Raw genomic sequence first — 16378 nt, forward strand, 5'->3', positions numbered from 1 at the left:
TCTTGGTTTACAAGATGTATTAAAACATAGATCTTAGATTATTCAATAATACAAGCGTTCTCTTTCCTTCCAAGATGCTATGGCAGTGATGGCGAACCTTTTCGGCACCGAGTGCCCAAACCAGAACGCGTTTGCACGTTCTTGTGCTGGAGGGCCAAAAACCCAAAGTAGCTAGCCGGTGCACGCATGCCTGTTTTCTGGCCAGTTTTCTGGCTTTTTTCAGGCCGTTTTCTGGAGCTCCGGCACCCGCAAAGACCAGCTGGCCAGCGCGCATGTGTGCGCCAAAAACCAGGAGAGCAGTTGGCAATGGTGCGCGTGCCCACAGAGAGGGTTCTGTGTGCCACCTCTGGCATGTGATCCATAGGTTCGCCATCATGGTGCTATGGTATAGTAATTAGGGCAAGGTAGTGTTTTAGACCTGAGTTGATACTGTTGAATATTACATTTGTTTTCATCAGTGAAAACAATTTGATATATAAAATATTAATTCTGCAAGAATTAATGTGGCATTTGGACAGTAACATTATTTCTCAGAACATTATTTATTTATTTATTTTATTAGATTTTTATACCGCCCTTCTCCCGAAGGACTCAGGGCGGTGTACAGCCAAATTATAAAATCACACAATATACAAATTAAAACAGAAACTTAAAACCAAGCATATTACATAAATGGCATTTAATTTCTGTCTTTGAGATATTTTGAAATACTACAGAAATTATTTCCTACTCATCTTGATATGTAGCACCCCTTGGCATTTTCAATTTGAACTTCATTTCAGGGATAAACTATATGAAACATTAATCATGTAGTTTGTCCTCAAGTGCAGGGCAGTTTTTTTCACAAATAACTGTCACAGTGGGATGGATTGGGACACTAGCAGGGGAGAACTTTAACTCTTTGTTCTTCTGCAGTTCTCTCAGATTCACCCCATGTCTGAGTTTTAACTTTTCATTTATGTCAGAGAAGCTTACATAACTTCTTTTTCAGTAAAATAGTATATTCTAGTCCCATAAGATTTGGGATTGTGAGGCTGAGAGAACAAAGTCAGTCTGGTGGTCTGGAACAAGTATCAGGTACTTTTTTTTTTTTTTTACAAATGTGCTTTATATTTAATTTTTTGAACTTTTCCTTTTTTTAGCCTCTTACCAAATATCTCAAGAGAATGACAATACGATGATGATAATAATAGACATTATTTTTCTAAATGTATGTCTACCAAAAATATTTAACAGTTGAACCAGTCATAGAAGCATTTTTAAATTTCAAACAGACAAACAAATAAGCAAACAAACTAACGAACAAACAAAAGAAGTATTGTGTTGGATGCTCGTGGTAATCATTTTTATTTTTTCCTTTAAAGTATTCTACTGAGAAAAATAAATATTTAAAGTTACAATAATTATGCCATACAGAAATTTAGTTCCGTGGGTTCTGTTTATGATAAGAATCTAGCATTAAAAACCAAATGAAACTTTATAAAAATCCTAATATTGAAATTTACTCAACCCTGAGTTTACTTGTTTCACTACCATCAATGTGTTTTGTTTCTATAGTTTCTAGTTGCAGTGAGTCAGAGCCAGAAGTTGTCAAATGTTTGAAATCGACTTTGATTAATTCAGTTAATGGAACAGTAAAGGAGGTAATCTCTTTGATGCATTCATGGGAAGCAACAGAGAAATATGGTACCTATCTGCCTAATAAAACTGTTCCTGAAAGTTTGCTGAGTACAGTTCCAAAGGAATGGAATTACATTTATAAAGATGTAAAAACAGAAGAATCTGGGAAATGTAAGTATCTTTACTTAAACCTGTCAAAATATTAATTAACCATTTAATGAGAATAAGTAAAAATTTTCGATCATGAATATCTTGGTAACCATGTTATTGTGTTTTTTTTATTTATTAATAGAATAGTTGACTTATTTTTTTTAGAAAGTTAATGGAAAAATAGGTATAATTTTAATAAAGAGGATGCAGCAAAGTAAATCATGTTCAGAGGGGAGGAAGAAAGAGTTCTTTACAACTGAATATTGTGACATTTTTCCTAGAATTCTCTGTTGTAGTTGAGCTCCATCATTTCTGGACTAAAGAACTACTTTTACTCTCAGTATGTTGAGTTGCTCTATCTGTTCTATTGTAGGAGTTAATGACAGTTATTAAATGTTTGTAATTCACTTAAATGGATGTGTTAAAAATATTGGAGAACATGCTAAACCATAAAGCACAGTTAAATAAAAGCATTTAAAATGTTTTGGGAATGTAGTGTAAAGTAGAAGCAATATGTACTCTTAGAATTAGTAATGTAATTGAATGAATGTTTGTAACTAGGTTAGACAGAATAAGAAGTATTTTTTTCAATACAATCCTTGCAGCAAATGAAATATGCCTCCAAGTACACTTATAGACTATCTTGTATTCATATTGCTGTAAGTTGCATTTGCTTCCAGGCAACCAGAAAAAGTATGTCAATGAGCTGAGTGGCTACAAAAATTTAATAAACAAATAAACTAATGATATTGGCTGTTGTGAATTTGTAACACTTTCAGCAGCACGAGATGGATACACTATTGAAAAAATATGATATGGCCTATTGAAAGGAAAGAATTTGCTTTTACAAGATTTGCACACACATGATAAAAAAATCATTAATTTTACTGTTCTGTAAATATTGTACACTGGAGCGTTATTGAAAAAAAACTACAGTAAAACGTGTCCTGTCATGAGAGCTAACTAGATAATCCAGTCTAAACATCTGAATTTATGAAGAGCAGATTAATCTTTCTAGGAAAGAATAAAATAAAAATAAAAACACATTTCAAATTGGCCTCTTGTTCACATGCAGTGCCTAGTCTATATCAGATTTTATCTGCATGGTTGAAGCAATAGTGATCAGGTTGGCTCAGTCTCATAAGCCATAAAGGACAGGTGAGTGAGAGAAATGTGTGACAGACACAATTAAATTAAATTAATTTACATTAATTTTATAGATTGTGACTCATTGTAAAATAAAACTGTTTAATCTAAATTATATCTGGCTTCATTTTTCTTTTAGGTTTCACAAGGCTTGCTGCTCAAGTTCTATCTATTGTAATCAGCAAGTTACCTTCTGTAATAGCATGTTTGCCATCCCCAATTAAATATTTCTTTTTAATATCTGATGAAAAAATAGCAGAAAATTTTATTGAATCAGAGAAATATGGTTTTCTTGTCAAGACTTTGATTATAATTATATGTCAGATATTTGAAGATGGAAACATCACAGAACTTTTAACGGGTGCAATTCTTGACAGATGGAGCAAAGAAAAGCTCAGTTTAGTTTGCATATGTTTGGAAACTATTATAGGAAAAAAGAAAAAGAATCCTAAACAAATAATTCATAAGATAATTCAGAGCATTGAACAGGAGAAGCCAAACTGGATTGAAAAGCAACTAGTAAAAGCAAAAAAACTGAGCACAGAATGGTAAGAAACATTTTTCTTTTTTGTTCTTGTTACTACTACTGCTGCTGCTGTTGCTTAAGTATAGTTCATGTTCAAATAGTTTATAATAAATAGTTAATTTTAATTAATTATAATAAAATTAATTATCATAATAATTATTGGGCCTCTGTGGCTCAGACTGGTAAGACAGTCTGTTATTAACAGCAGCTGCTTGCAATTACTGCAGGTTCAAGCCCCACTAGGCCCAAGGTTGACTCAGCCTTCCATCCTTTATAAGGTAGATAAAATGAGGACCCAGATTGTTGGGGGCAATAAGTTGACTTTGTATATAATATACAAATGGATGAAGACTATTGCTTGACATAGTGTAAGCCGCCCTGAGTCTTCGGAGAAGGGTGGGATATAAATGCAAATAAAAATAAAAATAAAATAATTTATAATAGGGTCATCTCCAGAGAGATGGGTTGCACATAAGTCCAATAAACAAACAAGCAAACAAACAAACAAAATTTGAAGTAGGTAATACTGGGTTCCAAGAAAGCCTTCTTAGAATAAATAGAAAACAAGAAAAATATTTTCCTTATTTGTCCTTTCATTACTTAGAGTTTGACCATGAATTTTGCTTTGGAGATTAGACGCCAATGGCAGTGCTTTACATAGAAGCTTTCTATTAGATTATATGATTGGTATTAATGAGAACCTTTAATATTGTAATATAAAAATAGACTTAAAGGAAAATTGAAGCATTTCAGAAAAGCATTAAAATATATATTTCACAATCAGTAGTTGGAAGATCTGTTAGCTGAATGAAGGTGAATATTTTATGCCTTTCTGACTGATGTATCTTTATCATCTACTGATGATGATTATAAGAATACATGTGGCATGTTGCATACTTTCCAGATGATACTGTATGATCCTGGAGTTCACTGTACTTTATTTCTGTATTTTTAGGGAAACCACTTTAATTTCTGAGAAAATAATACAAATTCTCTGGGGAAAAAGCATGTGGTCATTCTATTTGAGTCCTCCTAATTATTTAATGGGGTATACTCGGGCTACTTCCACTTCCAGCTATCTGTAGCCTGGACTATAGGAGATGTCATCTTTTAAACTCTCTGTGATGACCCAGGTGTGACACAAAGGCAACATAGCCAGAGAACCTATATGAGTCCCTTTATTATCACTAACTGTGCCCCCAATGTCCCTTTCAACTCTCCGGCCTGGAGAGAGCTCTTCCACCAATCTGTAATAGTCTTTGGCTGGCAATACTTCAGTCTCAAACATTGTAAGCAGAAAACTAAAAAAAAATCCAAAGGCAAGACAAGGTAATTAATCCAGCAGGGCAAGCAAAATAAGGAATTCCACAAGTAAAGTAGCACAGCAGTAAATCAAACCAGTTGGGAGGATGCCAGGATTCAAATAAACACCAGATAGCATTTGTTCCTAACAACCGCCCCTCCCATTTGCCTTTCCTTTTAAACTCCATCAGCAGCTGTGCCTTGTAAAGAGGATTGGGTCCCTTTCCTCCCTCATAAGCCACACAACCCATGTTGCTCTTTTCTCTGTTTCTCCCTGCGCTGCCTAGGATGAGGAAGGGGTGGGCCTCTCCCTTGTCCTACCTGTCCCCTGCTATGCCCAGCCTGACTTTGCACTTCCCCAGTTTCTTCCACAGCCAATGGATCCACTCTCTCACTCTCTGTCAGTGGTTCCTCTTCCCCTTCGGATTCAGACTCCGACAGGGGCATGACACTCTCTTATGTCTTTCTGGTCCCTTGAAGTAAATGTGTGTATGTGCATTGTTATGTTTCTGTATCTTTGGGTTTCTTTCTTTCTGCCAAGATGTAAATGCCATTGAGTCTCAGAGATCCAGGGGAAATTTATAATCCAGTAAATCCAGTTTCTTTTTTTGCTGATGTTCCAGACAGATTAAACTAAAAAATAGTGTTGAAAGAAATATCCATCTGATTCAGTTCTAAGCGTGGAGAAAGACACTGAAAACATGGAGGCTGATTGGAAAGATGGTTTAATGGAGCAGAACCATCAAGCACATAGTCCTGGTGCAGTTGAACACATGGAGTGGAGAGTAAGGGTTATTTATACCCTCTCTTGGGTGTTGCCCTTGAGCTTCCTGTGCAAGGGCATGCATTCTATTGGTTGCTGTCAGATTCCCATGGGGCTATGTAGAGGTCATAGCTAACTTTGTAGGTGCTGATGTAATGAAGAGGCTTGTTGTGCAATTCCTAGTGTGGCTGAAGGCTAAGCCTACCTTTGTTCAGAGCCAGACCTTGCTGTGGGCAGTAATGGATTACCAAATCTGCATTTCTAAAGCTGCCCCAGCTCAGTATCTGTTTGGGGGGCAGGGGGCAAGGAGCTGAAGTTCTCAGTTTCTGTCTCCCTTAAGATTTCTCTTTCTCTTTTAGGGAAATAGAATAGAAATAATATTCTGCCTTCTTAATATTTCTCAAAATATTTAATTTTTCTAGGAGATGGGTGAGTGCTAACTTTCTACAATAGTAAAATATAAAAAAATCAACTCACAAATTCCTCAATATGACCAGGTCTCACTTCTAAAATCCTTTTGCATTTTTTGTGTTTATTGCAATTTTCATTATACTTTTTATTTTGCAATAGGCTACTAAATTTTCCTATTAAATAATTGAGTTTTGTAGTGATATTGAAACTTTGGCTATTTCCCAAATAAATACATTGAATTCTTTCAGTTTGCTTTATATATGTGAAAGGTCTTAACTGAAGAGATTGTTGTATTAGAGATATAGGGTTAAATTCACAAAAATGTATTTTTGGTCAATGTTTAAATATCTACTGTGATTATGTATCGGGAGGTGGTTTAATATCTGAGGCACATTCCTGTTTGGTAACATAATTTAAGCTCAAATGATTCAACATGATTTACTTTCATCTTGGAGCCATAAAGCACCATTTCAAAAGTGTGTCTGATGAGGCAATGTTCTCTCACTCAGAAAAGAATCCTTGGCCTCCTGTGCTTCGGGGAAGGGCACACTGATGATGCTTATAGTTCTTGCCACATTTTTCGCAGGATAATCTGCTTGTAGGTTTTATTATAATAGCAACCCTTAGAATTCTCACCTTCCCATTTCATTCTTTTCATTCTGTTTCTTCTACTGTGGCCTCTGTGGCTGCACCACTAATTTGAAGACACACTCTTCTGTGAAGGTGAGAGAACTTAATTATAAGTTGATGGGATCTTCCATAGTACATTCAGTCACGTCAGGCTTGACATCAGTGGATTCTGCCACACTTTAAGGAAAAGTATTTTGTGTCCAAAATAAAAGCACAAGTCCTTTCTTCTGAACACTGAAAATCTCTAGAAGAAGGGAAAGGAAGTGAAGCATCCACCAAAGTTACATTTTCCCTGATATAATAGAGCTACCGGCAGTGAAATTATTAGATTAACCAATGTTGTGCCTTTTCTACTCATAGGATTGTGAACTTTGCTCTAACATTTTCTTGTATTAGTGTTAGTGTTCTACTTCAGGAAAAAAAAATTGGAGCAGTTTTGGGAGCAGTCAGTGGAATCAGTAGATGTGGTGCTTGTCTCCTTTAATCTGCTATCAGTGGGTGATTATCTGGATGGTCATCAAAGGAGTTTATTTTATTTTCTGCTGTTGTTGATACTGATTGGATATGATGATGATATCCATTCAGTTGTTTTCTGACTTTTGGTGATTCTGTAGGTTTCTCCACATCTTCCAATCTTGCACTACTTCTTTGAGTTTTTCTATGACTGATTTCAGCTTTGATGATGTCCAGCCACCGTGTTCTTTTGTGGCCTGGTTTCCTTTTACTGTTCCTACACTATGATCTACAAAGATAAAAATTAGGTTGTAGATTTAGTTACTTAATTAGATACTTGTATTTATATTCTGCCTTCCATTGGTCAATTTTTCCCACTAGAACTTTGCAGGGTAGATTGGGCTGACATATTGTGACTGGCTGCAAGTCTCTCTCTCTCACACACATACACACACACACACACACACACACACACACACATATCCATTTTTTTCTTGTATCTTTTTAAAACCATTCTTAAGCTCTACCAGATCTTGCTGGATCGGCTTCAAAATTTGTACTTGAGCCAGGATCTTTTTTAACAAGATAATTGAAGATTCCTCTTCTGCCATCTTTTCTGGCTCAGCAGATAATGACACACACAGTTGGAATTTAGCTAGGTGTTATCTATATGAGTCTCACTTAAAACAATTAATTTTTAATTTAAGTTTCATTTAAAACAAGATAATATATAATACAAAAATTTAATTACCCAGTGATCAGAGTCTTTATGCAGAGGGTCTGATAATACAGGAGTTTGAAAACCCTTAGTCAGGAAAGAAGCGAGAGACAGGCCTATAGTGCCATCTCAAAAGTGGAAGTCTAGCATTGCAATTGTGTTAGTGCAGAACTCTGTGATAATCCTGGAACTCATTGTTACTAGAGATGACGTTCAAAGAATATATTTCCTATATTACCCATTTATCCAAAGAACATAGGCAGTTGTTTTGATTTCCATTAGTGGGCATGGATAGAAAAAAGATGACTGTTAAGCAACTGTCCAATAGAAACTGGCTTGTTTAGGACTAATTTCCTCAGATTGGGAAAGTGTCTTTGGAAATAAGACACTGTGTGTTCTGGTTGGCACAACTCCATTTTGAATAAATGGCTACTTAAAAAAACGCAGTTATAGTTTTCATCTAAACCAGGAAAAATGAAGCAAAAAAAGAATGTTTGTATTTAGGATATTGCTTTTTTACTATCCTCCTGAAACATTTATTAAATTTGATTGTGTGTAATTTTATAAACTGTGTAGTATATTTTTGGATATGTTAAGAAAATTAAAGTATCAAATGTAGTTTTGATTACGGTATATTTTAAAGAATATAATCTTTGCTTAATACAATACTACAATTAACAGATATAAATTTTATATTCGTAGAAATAGTGGTCAGAGTTATGGGAAAAGTTACAGTTTTATTCATTGTCTGTCTTGTAACTATTGCTAAAATAACCTTCACTTTATTGTTACCCCCCCCAAATTATAACTTGTCAACTAAGATTGTGGAGAATACACAGTCTCAAAAGAAATGTCTGCTTTTCAATATAATTTGTTGAGTTGAACATTATTATTTTTCATTATGGTGACCCTGAGTTGCCTGACTAGGTGCATATAAAGATTAAGATGAATGCAGTTATTCCTTGGCTGAGGTCTGCCTCTTTCAGGGCACATTCTCCCTAATGACATGATTGATAGGCAGTCCCAAATCTAGAGAGGAACTCATTAATCACAACACTGACTGAATCCAATCATTTGCTTCACCTGCACAGTGATGGACAGGAAAGGATACAGTTTGTGTGCTGACACTGAAACAGTCATTTGTCAGAGGGCCTCAACTTTTTCAATGTCATCCTGTAAGCAGCTTGACATAACATTCAGCTGCACTACTATACAACTTCAAAACACTACTTTTTAATTTTACTATGCTTGTAAAGATGTAGTTCTTTGGAAACTTTTAGATCAAATATAGTGATAGCTTATATCTGTAGAATTACATTGTAGTAACTATAATTTCAAATTATTCAGTGCTTTGAGTATTCTGAAGTGATGTATTAGATTGTAATATTAATTACTGGGTTCTATGCATGTACATGCATCATGCAAATAGATTTAAATATATATACATATATATATTTATGCTATGGTCCTATGTATGTTTATCTGAGAATGGGCCTACCTGAATTTAATGAAGCTTAATTCTGAGGTGACATATACTAGAGTGCAGATTAGAATAAATACTTGGTTTTCTTTGAGAATGTTATACTATCGGCTCTACTATAATTAAAAATGTTATAATAGCTTTTGGAGTTTCTAAATTGCTAATTGAGGATGGATGCAATGTTGTGATACAGTTTGAAACTTACAATCAGATCTTAATATATTGAATAATTAATATTAGAATGGGAATAGTTAGGTAAACCAGCCCAGGGGTCACATACAAAAAGAAAGTGTAAGCTTTTAACAATTTGTTGTTTTCCCAATTGAAAATTCATATAAGATTATTCAGTGAGTAATACCTTAAAATTTTTTAAAAGATTTTAAAAACTGTAGTTAATATAGTAACTATTTGTGTGGTGTGTTAATTGGGATTTAAAATAATGTAATAAAATAAGAAACCAAGGTTACGTTACTGAAAGTGTGCTTTTTTGGTTAAGAATAATAAAAAGCATTTAATTGTCTTTCATTTTTATATTAAACATGTTTTTAATATGTTTTCTTTTTATTAGGATACTATTTCATAAAGTGAGGAGAGTTTAGCATGTTTTTAATTTGATGTATTATTTTTTCCTTTTAATGGGGTACTTGTTCATAAAGAGGACCCATATGTTTAAAAACACAAGCAGAAAAATAATTGTGAACAGTAAAAAGATACCTGCAAAGTTACATTTTTCTCTTCTTTAACTACACAGGGACTTTTGCAAAATGGTGTTTCTATCATTTTATCATATAATCACACACACTGTACAGACTGAAGAGCTCAAATCAGGAAATGTAACTATATTGGTCTTCTAGATTAAGACTCTATCTTTTGGCAATATTCATTGTTTCATATTGTAATACTTGTGCTTTCTTTTTAGTACAATTACTACTGCAAAAGATAGTAGGACCTCAGAAGAGGAAACTATTGAGCTTGAATTGACTGAGCAGAAAATAAACATGATGGCCTTGGATATCTGCCACAAACCAGGTGGCAGTGAATACCTGAGGCAAATTTATCACATCATCCAGCTCAATGAGGTAGGGAAACGGCCTTTTTTACCGAGCAATTAGGTGTGTAGTGGCCTGAGGCAGCATCTGCTGGCAGCTAAGGGTTACTCAAGGAGGTGATAATGCTTCCTAAAGTCAATACCTGAGTCAATACCTCACTGGGTTACACTATCTGCTTTAAGCTTTTCTGCATTTTTTCATAAAAGGTTATTTTAGGGCATTGTATACTTTTTATTTAGGTATATAGACTCTGTCATGCTTCATTAATTGATTTCTGATTTCTAAAACTGACACAAAAAACTTTTGTGTAAGTATGTTCAAAATCATTTTGTTTCCATTTATTTTTGTTTTGTTTTATTTCTATTTTATTTCAAGGAAAAGTAGATTAATGTAATAATTAAAAGAATATGGATGTGTACAGATCATATTTTTAAAAATATAAACTTATCAACCATAATCATTGATTTTTTTTCTTCAGTGAAAGAGAATTTGTTTCGGCTTTGTGCTGATTGTCCAATGAGTAAATCAGATACCTTTTATTTTATTGACTTCTGAAGCATTTTTTCTTTGTTACATACAATACTGTCATTGCTCAGTTACAGGCCACTACTGACTAATACATTAGATTCAGGGGTATACTTGTACTCCAAAATTATATAAATGAACAAGATTGCTAGTGTTTTAATCGTAATTTTTTTTTGTCAGCTTTACATTATATGTACTAGTTTCTGTGATCATTTCATTTAGGAGCAAAGGTTAAAAAAGGAATTTGTAACATGATTATTCACTGTAACTTTGAATACAGTTTGTTAATTGTTTGAGGAATTGCCATTTTGATTTGGGTGTAAATAGGTGGAAGTAAAAATAAAGAACCAACAATCAAGAACAATCACTCAACTCCATAAAGGACTTTTTAAAACATCACCCAGAGTCACTGATTCAATGTCTTAGTAAAATGCCTAAAGTCCAAGGATCATATCTCTAGGGATTTTCAAAAAGCAAATAAGGTTGGGCCTGACTGAATTTTAGAGAAAAGTGGTGCACAAAGCAGATGCCACTAGAGAGAAGGATACTTCTTGGGTCCCATCAGATGACATTGCTTCATTAAAAGATGTTAGAACATGCCAACTTCGTTGAATCTGGTGATCAACAAGAATTAATATTGGTCAAGCAGGTAAATCAACTCTGTGCCATAAATCAGCGGTCCCCAACTTTTCCGGCTTGGCATATCAGCGGGAGTGGAGAGGGAAAGTTTTGTGCGAGTGGCAAGTATGTGTATGAGCACGCACAACTCACCGCTCACACAAGTGGAGCTGCTTGCGTGCGCACACTTGTCTGGCAGTTGTGCAGCCTGATTCTGAATGGCAGTGGTAGTGGGCCACCACCCAAAGTTGGAGATCCCTGTCATAAAGAGCTTTACAGATGACACTCAGCACCTTGAATTCTATATGGAAATCTATTGGCAGCTCATAAAGTGGTTGTGTAAGTGCAATGGTATGTGGCTATAGCTATCCATACTGGCATATTCTCAACTAGTGCAGCTTCTGAATGATACTTAAGGACAGATCCAAGGCTGCTATCTGGTTCTTAAATAGGAGCCATAATTCGAGGAGGATTCCCAAATTATATTCCAGTCCTGCCTGGGGAAGTGGATGCCATTCTATCCAGTACTAAAGATGGAAGGTTTCTCAAAATATTGGTCCAAAAACAATTCAACCTTATTAGGGTTGAAACTAAGCCTATTTTCCCCCATCCAGATTCCCCAGAGTTTCCAGACACCAAAGAGAAACCTTGGAATCAAAAGAGGCAGAAATGTACAATTAATGACAAGGGGTAGAGATGTACAGTTAATATTACCAGAGTTCAATGACAGTTCAACTCATGGCACTTGATGACTTCACTCAGTGGTTGTATATAAAGTTTCAATAGAATTAGGAGTTTACAGCCTGAAGTAGCCTACAAAGCAAGTTCGTATGGTTTAACCTTCCTCTCCACCCAACAACTGGAACAGCCCTTTGAGGGAGGAAGAAAACTACAATATCACACCATCCCTCTAAATCAGTCCAGAAAGATAGCATGATCAATGGTAATTAAAAGCCATTGTCAAATCAAGGAGGGCCAGGCTGAGAATACCACTGACTTCCTGACTCCTCCAAGGCCATCTACAAATGCAGTCAATGCTGTCTCATAGCTATATTCAGGCCTGAATTCATTGAAGCTGAAACTCGACTACCATACCCATAATTTTTTCCCAAAGAGGAGGCTGGAAATTGATTAAAAAATATCCCGCATGACAGACCTAGTGGTGGTTTTTTGAACAGGGAAAGATTGCCCTTAATGCCTTGAGGTAATCCTTAATAAAGGCTCTTACACGTTTTGCTTTCGCCAATGGTACTTAGGCATCCCTTAGGCTATTTCATCTCCCATAGATCCTTGAAAACCAGGGGGTACCATCTGATCTGTCAGCAGCAAGGCAATGTCAGGTGCAAACCAATCTAAGACCATTGTTGCCCTCTCATTCCAAGTTGCAAGCTAGGCTTCTGTTGAGCTATGCATCAGAGCCTCAGGAATAATCCCAAACTCCCTTTGAAATATTTCATGGTGGGAGCAGTTCAGAAAAATCCAAAAGAATCAAAGAACCATGATTGGGGACTGATTTGAATTCCCCCTGTATCCAGATTGTGTTGCTATTGTCCTGAGCCAAAACCAAATTCAAGCATCCCCTCAATGGATGAATCTCAGTCTGAATCTCATCATGACGATCTTAGCAGATGTACCTTATCTGTTGCAACATGTGCCCTGTGGAACAGCTTCCCCATGGACATCCAGATGGCCCAAGCCCTGTTGGCTTTCTGGAAGGCTGTAAAAACCTGCTTTTGCCACAAGTGAGAGGGCCAGGCCATGACCTCACAAGTTATTTCTGACTCCATGCTCAAGAAAAACAAGATAAAATGCCCTCACACTATTGTGATGTAATCCACTACTAACTTTGCCACAATTTCAAGCAGCTCAAGCAGGGAAATCACTATACCTCATGATACTGTAGAGTAGCCACAATCCCATCAGTATGAATTATCTAAAAGATTTATTTTAGATACAAAAGATACAATTATTTAATTATGTTTCTGAAAAATATATAGGAGGAATTTAAATCCTTCATTCATTTACATAACAAACCTCTTTGTTCTTCTCCAATGTAATTATTACTCAGTTGGAATTCTTTTTCTAAAGGATTATTTGAATGAACAGCTATCTTATGAGGGAGCTTCTGAAGAAGACCCAGCAAACATCAGACATTTATGTCTAATGTTAAGAAGCAAAGAGCAGCCTGTTTTTGACCCTTTCCAGGTGCACCACTGGTATTGCACTAATGTGTTAAAAAAGGTTAGTCGTTATATGAAGTACCTAATGTTGTTTAATATTTAAATCTGTTAACAAAAGAAATCCAATGCCTAGTTCAGATTGCTTTTGAAAGCCTTGCAATTATAATTCTTTGGATATACATTTGCACCATTTGATAAAATTGAGGGTGCTGTATATACTTGTCTTCTTTATTTAGAAGCTATCTTTCATATGGATGCAGCGAATTTGACAGCAGTGATTGGGAGATCAAAAGAAAACCTGATTCATTATTAGGAACTTTGAAACCCAAACTTTTTGATTAGAAATAGAATTAAAACAGCCAGTTATAATTTCCCCAAAATGTACTAAGTTACTTCGCTGAGTTCTATGTCTATTATTGTTGATCTTATTGCCAGATATCTTTATTGCCCAAATGTATAGTTTTTGGAGGATGAGACAGGATGGGATGGGACGGGACAGGAAAGAAAGAAGGAAGGAAAGGAGGAAAGAAGGCAGGCAGGCAGGCAGGCAGGGAGGCAGGCAGGCAGGCAGGCAGGAATTTGCTTTCAAGTTCCTAAAATACAAAATACAAAAAGGATAGTAGTGGCATTTATCTTATACAATTAAATAAAGCTTTTCATACAGTTCCAGCACTAGGAACTAGCAGAGGAGATGTACACTGATAATCTACTGCATGCAATAATGAATCATGCTTTTAAGTGATTGGTAGAAGCAAGGATTGGTATCTGTACTGGCAAGGTTTCTCTTGTAATAGCATCTTCCTCATGTTGCCACCTCATTTCATTTCATTCTCTTTCATGTATTGTGACTGTACTCTTAAGATTTCATCCAAATACTGTAAGTTGAGTTGAGAAATAATACTGACCAGTATGGGATGGAATGAATACTTTTACTAGAAATTGCTTCCAGTTAGGTACAATATTACATGTTAATTGTTTTCTCACATAATAGCAATAGCATTTAGACTTATATACTGCTTCATAGTGCTTTACAGCTCTCTCTAAGCAGTTTACAGAGTCAGCATATTTTTTTAAAATTTACATTTATATCCCGCCCTTCTCCGAAGACTCAGGGCGGCTTACAGTGTGTAAGGCAATAGTCTCATTCTATTTGTATATTTACAAAGTCAACTTATTGGCCCCCCCCCAACAATCTGGGTCCTCATTTTACCTACCTTATAAAGGAGGAAGGCTGAGTCAACCTTGGGCCTGGTGGGATTCGAGCCTGCAGTAATTGCAGGCTGCTGTGTTTTAATAACAGGCCATCTTACAGCCTGAGCCACCACGGCCCTTGGTTTTGCCCCCAACAATCTGGGCCCTCATTTTACCAACCTCAGAAGAACGGAAGGCTGAGTCAATCTTGAGTTTGTGACATTCAAATTGCCGAACTGCTGGTAGCCAGCATTCAGCAGACGTAGCCTGCAGTACAGCATTCTAACCACTGTGCCACAATGGCTCTTATACATAAGCACATCTATAAATTGATAAAGATAATAAAGATTATTATATAGAAATTTTGAACTTGGTTCAATCATTGTATCTGATGTAAGGGTTTAAGAGCTCCTTTAATCACCACTTGTGTATTGTTCCCTAGAAGTTTGAAAGTTAAGGCTTTGGGTGTTTTATTGATTTCTAAAAATTCTTAAGAAGCCGTAGATCTTTTACCAGAATATTATTGTCTTCTTTTGCCCTTATGCCTAGAACTATACAACTTGGAACTTTTGGCAATCTTACTAGCTGGAACATCTAGATCAATCTCATCTCATGGAGAATTATCTTCTTGACTCAGAGCAATAATATAAAAAAAAGTGTAACATTCTTGGTGATATTATGGTTTCAAGTGAAATTGACATGTAGCAGATATTTGAAGTTAATATTTATGATTTACTATATGAGGCAAACAATAAATCTGTTCCCAACTTATAAAAGGATTGTATCAGAGAGGATATAATAAATCCCAAATTATTTTGGTTTCTAGAAGTAGTTAAAAAATAGATTATGGAGATGTTACCCTATGGAATGGCTGTGTGAAACCCTGCTCCTTTTTTCCAACATGAAACCCTCATTATAGTCTTACCTAAGCAACCAAATATTATCTAACAATTTGACACAAATCTCAAAGAATGGGATCCTTGCATATAAATTAATTGCCAAAATCTGTGTGAGATGGTTCTGTGGTTAAACTGATGGCCTTCCACTAATTAAGTAGGATTAATTCATTTTAGTGGTACTCATCTTGATTCTCTTTTTACTTTTGTAGAAAAATCCTCTTTGAATTTCCCCTTTTAATTAAAAAATAAAATGGTTAAGATTGTTTAACCACCGAGCCACCTGGATAACATTTTATAGTTGCCAGAAGAACCAAACAACTCAGTATTTGTGTCTCTGATTTGCAAGCATCTCCCTTCTGTTATAGAAGACAATATTAAAATATCTGAGAGGGCTGTTAAAAACCCTCCATAAATTATAGTTGCCAGGTTTTAAAATTCTATTTTCAGAAATAGCAGATTAAACTCCATGAGAAACATAAATCAACATAAACATTAGAACAAGATGGATAAATCTATTATTTGCCTGATATAATAACTCATATTGATTTCTTGAAATTTGTGTTTGAGGGGGGGTAGAAGCCACCTCAACATTCTAAAAATTCTTCTTTCAGTTTTTATTTTACAAACTCTTCAATTATGCCCTCTCCCCTGATTTCCCTCTAAATATCATGAAATCCATGAACTTTTGTTTTCTTTACCAGAAATATAAAAATCTGT

At 35.4% G+C, this 16378-nt stretch overlaps 1 protein-coding gene across 4 annotated transcripts in view; it reads left to right on the top strand.

Moving 5' to 3' along the window:
- The window catches only part of KIAA0825 (KIAA0825 ortholog), a 182353-nt gene that overhangs the window by 75365 nt on the left and 90610 nt on the right, over positions 1-16378 (top strand). For 3 of the 4 annotated variants that reach the window (XM_058168192.1, XM_058168195.1, XM_058168193.1), the window contains exons 15-18: positions 1558-1791; positions 3056-3464; positions 10119-10278; positions 13480-13632. In XM_058168192.1, coding sequence (XP_058024175.1) covers positions 1558-1791; positions 3056-3464; positions 10119-10278; positions 13480-13632 — 956 coding nt within the window. The remainder of the gene's footprint in view (positions 1-1557; positions 1792-3055; positions 3465-10118; positions 10279-13479; positions 13633-16378) is intronic. The other variant, XM_058168196.1, reaches the window with a different exon arrangement.

The sequence above is a fragment of the Ahaetulla prasina genome, chromosome 2, assembly GCF_028640845.1.
Source record: "Ahaetulla prasina isolate Xishuangbanna chromosome 2, ASM2864084v1, whole genome shotgun sequence".
Classification (NCBI taxonomy): domain Eukaryota; kingdom Metazoa; phylum Chordata; class Lepidosauria; order Squamata; family Colubridae; genus Ahaetulla; species Ahaetulla prasina.